The following is an 8,879-nucleotide window of genomic DNA, read 5'->3' on the forward strand; positions in this document are numbered from 1 at the left end:
TAACCTAGCAGTCAACAGTGACCGATACCACTGGATTCATGGTGTCTAAGAAGAAGATATTACTCTGGGGCCAAAGACAGTCTCAGTCACTCAGAGCTTTGTGTATATTTTATTTAAAGTGAAGGTGACAGAAAAAGCTTCTGACACAGACATCAGAAGGGGCTCACTAATTTAAGTGGGGCCATATATACTTCTCAACCAGCCTCTGAGAATAGACAAAAAACATCTCAAGGATGTGAGCGTTTTGCCCACACCCTTTCCTATAACATACATCCAAAGCTCAAAAAGAGGAATGTCCTTGAACCTGAGATACTGCTCCCTACAATGCCTACTTGTCTTAGGCAAAAGAATGTGAAAAAGAAAGCAAGCTTGCCTCCTCCTTAAAGGGGCTTTAGGCTTGGACTCTTTATCAACCTGCTGGGACAGGTAAGTATACAGTTAAACTCAGAAAACTCTAATGTTGTAATGGTGGTGAGTAAAGCATTTGTATAACATACCACTGATAACTCATGTAAGTATATCACTTATAAATTCAGTATGAAGGTCAAAAGATAAAATATCAAAATAATGATAACTACAAAATGAAATAACGGAACTATGTTTGAAGAATTAGATGACAGTATGATACGAAGTCAACAAACAGAGAGACGCAATGAAGAGCTACAAATTATTTTTTTTTTTAAGGAAACTAACAAATTCTGGATTTGAAAACTAAAATAATTGAAATGAAAAATTGATAGGTTCAACAGCACATTTGAGATGCTAGCAGAAATAATCCATAAACTTGAAGATGAATTCATAGAAATCAATGTAAAAATAAAGAGAAAAAATGTTGAGGGAAAATGATGTAAGGCATCCATTCATTACACCATCAAGTATGGAAGGAGAGAGACTCTCAGAAAGCAGGGAGAGAAAGGGGAAGGAGTAAAATTACTTGTAGACGGAATGGCTGACCGGCAGTTCAGAGCGAAACGGAGGTGCAGCGCAGGGCTCTTAGGGCGCCGGGCGGCAGCAGCCTCGGTCTAAGGCCATAGCACCCTGAACGCGCCCTATCTCATCTGATCTCGGAAGCTAAGCAGGGTCGGGCCTGGTTAGTACTTGGGTGGGAGACCGCCTGGGCATACCGGGTGCTGTAGGCTCTTTGCCTTCCCTCTCCTTTAGCCCCCGCCCCACGTCCCAACTCTTGGGCTCCCGCAGCCCCAGCCCCTCCTGGGGGTGGGTGGCCAGGGCACTGACTCCCGCTGCAGACCTGGGTTGCCTCCGCGCGGCCCGCGAGCCCCTCCGCATTTGGCTTCCAGGAAACCAGACGACTGTCCCGCGGGTCTCCGTCTGGGGCTCCCATGGCGTGCCTCAGGCAATCCCGGGGGGCTGCACCAGCCCCAGCCCCAGCCCCAGCCCCACCCCACCCCACCCCCATCCTCGCCGGCGAACGCCCGAGCTCACGCGCACCCGCACGCACACACAGATGTATGTGCACAGACGGTGCATGTATCTTATTCAGTTATACTTTTGGTGGATATATGCCTGGGAGTGGGACTGCTGAATCATATGGTACTTCTAGTTTTAGTTCCTTCAGGAACCTCCATACTCTTTTCCATAGTGGCTCTACCAACTCACATTCCTACTAACGGTGGAGGCGAGCTCCCTTTTCTCCACATCCTCTCCAGCATTTGTTATCTACAGACTTTTCCATGAGGACCATTCTGACTAATGTGAAGTGGAACCTCATTGTAGTTTGGAGTTGAGTCTGTCCAATCATGAGTTATGTGGAGCAAGATGACCTTTTTAAAATGCAGATGCAATTCTATCACCTCCCTGCTCCAACTGCTCTTGTATTTTCCCATCATAGTGAAGATATGACCAAATCCCTTCATTGCTTGGTCCCCCCTTTCTTCTCTGATTTCTTTTCACTGGAATGCCCTCTGCACTCTTTTGGTTCCATCCCATAGGGCATTTTTCATTTCTTGAATGTACTAAGGTTCCCTTGTCACGTAGCCTTCCAAGATGCTATTTTACCTGCCTGAAATTCTTCCTGCATCTCAACCCTGGTTTACGTTGGTTCAACCTATGGATCTCAACTCAATTATTAGTCTGAAAAGCCTTCTCTGACACCCAGTTTTTGGTGAGGGAAGAGGCCCCTATAGAAGTTCTCAAAGTATCTGCCTGTTATTTATCATTAGATTAGTCTCAGTGAAAGAAGGAACTGTGTTTCTTCTTCTCTCAGCATTCTATTTCCAGAAACATATTGCATGCCTACTAGCTCATAGTAGGTGCTCAATATTTATTCAGTGTGTGAAAGACAGAAAAGTTCTGGGAAGCCTCAACTTTTCACTTGGCTCAGCACTTTTGATCTCTTTGTATCTTTGTCGATTCAGTTCTTTTCTTTCTTCTGTTGATGTGCACACTATATTCAAGGCACGATCTAAGGCATGAAGACATATCAATAAATATAGGTTCTTGCTTTCCAGGAACTCATACATCAGATTTCTATAATTCAGGGTTGTTTTTTTTTATTTAATGCTCTAGAACAATGTGAATTTTTAGTATTATCCATTTTCATTTCAAAGAAAGATCATTTTACTTACATAGCAAAGGTGGAGACCTTCCAACTTTCAGTACAATACTTATACCTTTACCATTTCAGGCAAGTCTTGTGGTTCCTTCTGGAGGTGTGTGGCTCTTCCAGAAATGTGAAGATCTTCCATAGTCCTCAGACTTTGGTGTGATTTGGAATCATCAAGAAAGTTTCCAGGTATAGGTTCCAGACCACCACCTCAAAGAGTCAGTAGCGAGTGGAGTGGATTCCAGCAATATGCATTGTTAACCAGCATCACTGGTGATTCTGTTGCTACAGACTCAATGCAGTGGGCAGGGCCTGGACTGCCCACTGGGTCTGATGTGGAATGGAAAGAAGGGCTTACCCCCTCCACTGTTTCTAGCCCTGTGACTAGAAACGGTCCCCAAACAAAAATCAGACAAACAAGATTATCCCAGATCGTAGTCCATGAGATGAAGGAACTAAGCAGCTGGTTGAGATGGAGCCAAGGGGAAAGGTTGCTCTTTTTTTCTCCACCTCTACTCCTTTCTTCCTTGATGCCTTAGTGATTCATCGTGGAGATTTGAAATAAAGTTCACAAGAGTCATATTTGTTGAATAAAGATTTTGCATTGAACCAACTCTAAAAAATGAAGAAAGTTTCACCTGCCACATGTTTCTTTTAAAAAGTCAATTGCTTTTCAACTCTGGGGTTTCTCCATTGCCTTGTTCAAGTAGCCTTAATCATAAAAATAAAATAAAACTAAATAAAGATTCAAATATACCAACAAAGGAAAGCTTCCGTTTCTTAAATCATCTTTCCACTTAGTAGAACACTAGCTTTTTTCTTTGTATTTTGACTAGGCAATTAGTTGTATTGTGGCTCAGATGGGAAGGCATCCACCTGCAGGAGACTCAGGTTTGATCCCTGGGTCGGGAAGATCCCCTGGAGAAAGAAATGGCAAACCACTCCAGTATTCTTGACTGGGAAATGCCACGGACAGAGGAGCCTGACTGGCCACAGTCCATGGGTAGCATAAAAGTTGGGCACAACTGAGCAACTAAGAACAGAAGTATTTCCAAGGACCACATTCAAGAGATTTGGAACTCTTGCTTGACTTCCTCATGTTGACCATGTTGACTAGGCAGCAGATAGCAGCTGATTCTTCTGTACAATTAACAAAGAATGTGTCATTCTGTTCTATACTTTTCTGTACTGCAGGAAGAGACTGTACAGAGCAGATGTCTGGACTTGTACAGGACTTTTGCTCCTTTAGAGGATTACAGTTGCACCATCAATGCTTGCCAGGGGTGGCAGGAAGGCGGCCCTGAAAGTTTGAGTCCAGACATGTCCAGTGTTTTAGGATATATCAGATGAGTAAGAATGCATTTACCCTTCACTATGTCTCCATAGAAAGTTGCTTTGGGTTTGGAGGTACACACACACACACACACACACACACACACACACACCCTGCCGCCGAGACAGGTCAAGAGCTAGAAACCACAGGTAAGGGAGACGGAGAAAGAGGGAGAGAGAGACAGCAAGAGGACACGCAAGCTTCCCAACCCCCGGCCTCCACACCCTCCCCCCTCCACTCTGGGTATTCACTCGGCCCCAAGTCCACCCGACCTCACCCTCACCCACCGACACACTCACACACACTCTCACACACTCACCCTCTGGCCTGGGGATGGGGGCTGGGTCTCGCCTTAGGTAGCCAGGCCAAAGGGGACCTTTGAGACCTCGGCTTCAAGGAAGTCTTGGGGTCCCCACGGGTGACTGCCAGCCCCAGGGCACCGCGTCCAGCCGGGCCCGGCCCAAAGCCGACGCCCCCTCCCTTGGGGAAGCTGCTTCTTCCGCGTGACCTTCCTCTGAGGTGCGTCACGGGCTGTGCCAGTGTGTCTGTCTCAGATCCGATGCCATCCTCTCTCCCCTGTCTCCTGTTTGCTGTCTCTCTGTCACTCGCTCTGTGTCTCCCTCTGTCTCTGGCTCCGTGTGTGTGTGTGTGTGTGTGTGTGTGCGCGCGCGCGCACGCGCACGTCTGTCTGTCTATCTGTATCTCCCTCTCACAGTCCTGGAGTCTATCTCTGAACTTTCATCTCTTTCTGCCTCTGTCTCTCCTGACACCCGGCGGCCCGTCCGTTCCTCTGGCCCCGGCCTCTCACAGGTGCTATGGCTCTGGCTGATGAGGTTGCGACGGCGGGCTGTCAACTGTCTGTGTGTCTGTCCGTGTGCCTGCCTGTCGCTCGTCTGCTCTCGCAGGAAGGCTGTGTGCTTGTCCGGCGGCGTGGGGGAAAGGTGGGGGCCTCAGTAGGGCGAAGGGGCGGGGCTGAGGCACTCGGGTGGACCGCGCCTCCGTGGCTCCTGGTGGGTTTGGGCATCGGGCAGGTGTCGGGCAGGATGGGCGCTCAGGGCCCTGGCTGGGTTGCGCCTAGGCCCACAGGAGGCTCAGAGGCCCGAGGGCCGCGGGGGTCGGGCGGCGGCAGGGCCAAAAGCCAGAAACATCTGGGCCGCGTGGCCCTGGGCAGCGAACGGGATCGAGGGAGGCCCGGCTCGCCGAGCGCGGCCGGGCCTCGAGAGGCCCGGGATGGAAGGCGCCAAGACCTCCGCGCCCCTCAGCCCACCCCCCAGGCCCCGTGCGCACGCACGCCTGGCATGCCGCTGGGGGTCCCGGAAGCCCTCCGGGCTGCCGAACCTGGCCAGGCGTTTGCTGGCCGCGGGGTGGCAGTGTTCGGGGGCCTGGCGCCATTGGCTGGAGGAGTCTGGTCGCGGGTCGTTCGGCTCAAGTATAGCGCGCGCCCCCACGGTGAGGTGCGGCCTGCTGGCCCGACCGGCAGGTCAGAGCGAAAGGGAGGCACAGTGCAGGGTTCTTAGGGCGCCCGGCGGCAGCCGCCTCCTTCTAAGGCCATACCACCCTGAACGCGCCTGATCTCATCTGATCTCGAGGGCTCACATTTGATGGTGGTCTTGTCATCTCCTACCTCTTTCTCGTAAAGCTGGCAGCTGAGGGAATGAGGTAAGTGTAAAATTGAATAACAATAGACTGTGTGGAATCTGTGAATGTGGAGCTCTGTGAATCCGTAGGTCTAAGGAGAGACTGGCAGCTGCCGACGTGGAGTATCTGTCCCCATGACCACGTTTACGTCATCAAATGTGCCATTGACCGCCCTCCCCCCACCCCGGGTGGCAGGGACCCCCACGTGGCAGCCCCCAGGCTCGCTCTCTCTGGCTCATCCACCCTCTAGAAGTTTCCCCAGACCCTCAGTAGGAGTGGGCACTGCTGCGGGTGTGCGTTGTGTGTCCTCGTGCCCCATGTGACGTTGCACGACTAACCGCACTCTGTGTTTGCACCCTTCCTCCCGCGCTCATGGGACCAGGCAGCGTGGCGGGAATGCAGGGGCTGGATTCTGCTACAGTCAGGACTTGCTCCTGATGTGCTTTGGGGTGAGTACAGGCCGGCCTGGTCCTGCGGGGGCATGGAGCCCACGCCCCAGGGAGTGGAGGGTCAGTGGGTCTCTGGAGGTTAGCCTGGGAGAACCCTCACACCAGAGAACGTGACCTTGGCGCCCCACTGCCGCCGGAGTGGTCAGAGCATGGCCAAGGCCCCTCGCATAGGGACGCATGGGTATCCCTCCCACAGCGGCAGTGCTGCCAGCCATGCCCTGCGTGCACGTTCTCGGAGGGAACAGGGCCCAGAGCGTCAGGGTTCACGAGGCTGCCCTGCCCTGGGCCTCTCCGTACGGAGGCCAGCATTTCACACGGAGGTGCACCGGCATCTGGGGCTCGGCTGCTGCTAAGGGGCCACCCTCCCTTGCAGGCGCTGCTCTGGGTAGGCCTCTGGTGGGTCTGGCCCTGGGGCCCAGCCCTGCTCGAGCAACTCTGAGGGCAGGAGGCTGTCTGCTCTGTCCTGTTCACATCTCAGCTAGAAAGCTGGATTGGGCTTTTGAGGGTTTTTTACCAGCAGCTTTTAGCTATATGTCAGAATAAAGTCAGCCACAGAGTTCTCTCCTTGATCTGCTTGGCCCTCCATGTTTCTCTGAATTCTCAAAGCAGCTGAAGCCCCAAATGGGGTGGGGGGGGGTGGGGGTGTCAGGAGGGGCAGGGGCTGGGGCACCAGCTGCCAACCCAGGACTGACTTTTCTGTGTGTGTTTCCAGTTTACCTGCACGAATTCTCCAGATGTTTATACAGCATCCAGTATACAACAAAGACTACATTTTGAACTCGATGGAATCTTTACTCTGTTAATACTTGTTACATGGACCCGAAGATATTACAGGGTTTTTAATTAGTGAAAAATTCATGAATACCATAGAGAAAATATTTTAGAATTTAATGTTTCTGATATTTATGTAAACTTATGACTTCATTTATATAATTCCTTCCTTTTTCTTGTATATTCAGGCTATGAATATCCTTTCAGATCAATTTCATGTTCTGATACCTGATTTCAGTCTTTCAAATGAATGTACTGTAGTGCTTGTCTGTATAAATCCTATGAACAAACACAGGGCTTTTGTAAATGATGCATTTATTGTAATTATTCTTGTTTAATTTTTCAATGTTAAGCCATGAGAGAAGGGGTTTTCCTGCGATTGTAAAATCATCATGACACGGTGTGCTTTATTATCCTTCCAGAATGTAACCAAGCTCTCCAACAATCACTCTGAAATAAGAAAACTTAATTTCAACCAATTGTTGTTGGATGTTAACGACTGGCCTAAACTGTACTTTTTCTAGCAAGAAATGCTTTTTGTCCACAGCGTGAAGTGATTTAAAAGTACTGGGTGTTAAATGTGAGCTTCTAATGAAATTTGGGCTGAAAGGATGCCTAGAGGAAGACTGAAAATCTCTCCTGTAACCCTGTCTCTGTGGACCTGGATCCCTCCTCTCTGGTGAGACTCTTTGGGGACCAATCTCGATGCCCTGCACCCGCTACAGAGCCATCGAGCTGGACAGTGAAGGTGCCACTTCCCAGACAGACAGGGTAGTGTAGCTCTGACAAAGGCCTTATTTTTATGGAAATCATCTTTTTACATGATTGTAAACATGTTTAAAGAATGGACCTAGGCGTACATTTTTAGATTGTGATGACAGAGCCATTCTGGATTGTATAAGTAGCAAATGTAATTTTTACTTTTTCAGCGGCACATTAAAAAAGCCAGCAAGAGATGCGTTCAGGTCACAGTGTGATATTTATTATGCAGCTGGTATCTTGGTAGACAGAGACAGCGTGTTTCTTTACATGTGGGTTCTGCCTTTAATTTACTTGTACAATTCATTGTTACCATTCTATTTTCCTATTAATCTTTTGTGAACTTCCCGAATATGTGACAAAGTATGTACAGTCTACTTTTGAACTATTTTTATCATAGTATTATTTATTGCTTTCTTTCAATAAAGTACTGAAGCAAAATTTCCCAGGGCCAATAAAGAGTGCCGAGGGTAAGCTGTACTCTCACTGAGAACAGACCAGAGCTGGTAATGGGAGCCCGTGTCATCACACGGACATTCTGTTAAGAGAAATGGACGGATGCAATGGAAAGGCCAGAAGGCGGAAGCATAGGTGTCCCTAGAGGACGACCGACGGTGTGTTCATGCCCTTGGCTCCGGAGACAAGAGGCTCCATCACTTCAGCATCTGCGGGGACAGGGCCCCTCTGCTGCTGAGGCGTGGGCAGCGGGCCGAGGGTGGGAACAAAGTTCAGGTGTCGAGGCTCGCCATCGGTCACAGCGTGGGGTGTCTGAGGGCAACCTTGACGGGGACCCAAATGATGCACCCTAGTCCAGCATCAGGTCCTCCCCCAGCATCAGACCCTAGTCCAGCATCAGACCCCAGTCCAGCGTCACGGCCCTAGGCCAGCATCAGGCCCTCCCCGACGCTCAAACCCTCCCCCCACCTCCGACCCTTCCCCAGTATCAGGCCCCCCACCTCCAGTATGAGGTGTGGCAGCCCTACTTGTCTGATACTCCTGAGCACACTCAGGCAGCCCCAGAGAAGCAGGACAATAGCTCTGGCAGGAGGTGCATCTTTAGGAATCACCTGTGGAGCAGCAGCAGCTGGGCTTTGTTTCAGATCAAGGAGAGACAAAGAAAAGGCACTTGTGCAGGAGGCAGTGGAGGCTGTGGGCACGTTCCCCCAGCTCTGCTTCCTCCCCGTAGGGGCTTTGCTCTCCTGCTCTCTCACAGGCCCCAGGGTGGTGTCCTTCCAGATTCACGGTCTCCTTGATATCTCAAGCCCAAGTCCTGAGTTGTGTCCCAGTCCGGTGTGGCAGAGGGCTGGGAACACCCAAGCTCAAGGGCTGAAAGGATTCCAGGGGGACAGCTGGGCCCCAGCAAGTG

At 50.3% G+C, this 8,879-nt stretch overlaps 1 protein-coding gene, 1 long non-coding RNA gene and 1 pseudogene across 2 annotated transcripts; all 3 read left to right on the forward strand.

Annotated features, from left to right (window-relative positions):
• Positions 1–1,020: 1,020 nt before the first annotated feature.
• Positions 1,021–1,139, forward strand: LOC147350659 (5S ribosomal RNA; annotated as a pseudogene).
• Positions 1,140–4,653: 3,514 nt separating this feature from the next.
• LOC147350660 (uncharacterized) lies at positions 4,654–5,413 on the forward strand. Its single transcript, XM_086362293.1, has one exon. The coding sequence runs from the start codon at positions 4,712–4,714 to the stop codon at positions 5,411–5,413; it is 702 nt and encodes a 233-aa protein (XP_086218419.1). The 5' UTR covers positions 4,654–4,711.
• A 281-nt stretch (positions 5,414–5,694) lies between these two features.
• LOC147350661 (uncharacterized) lies at positions 5,695–7,954 on the forward strand. The gene is made up of 2 exons (XR_015149051.1): positions 5,695–5,983; positions 6,696–7,954. It is a non-coding gene; the product is annotated as an uncharacterized LOC147350661 (long non-coding RNA).
• Positions 7,955–8,879: the final 925 nt, after the last annotated feature.

The sequence above is a fragment of the Bos grunniens genome, chromosome 20, assembly GCF_055505025.1.
Source record: "Bos grunniens cultivar Pamir isolate PY7600 chromosome 20, Bosgru_T2T1.0, whole genome shotgun sequence".
NCBI lineage: Eukaryota > Metazoa > Chordata > Mammalia > Artiodactyla > Bovidae > Bos > Bos grunniens.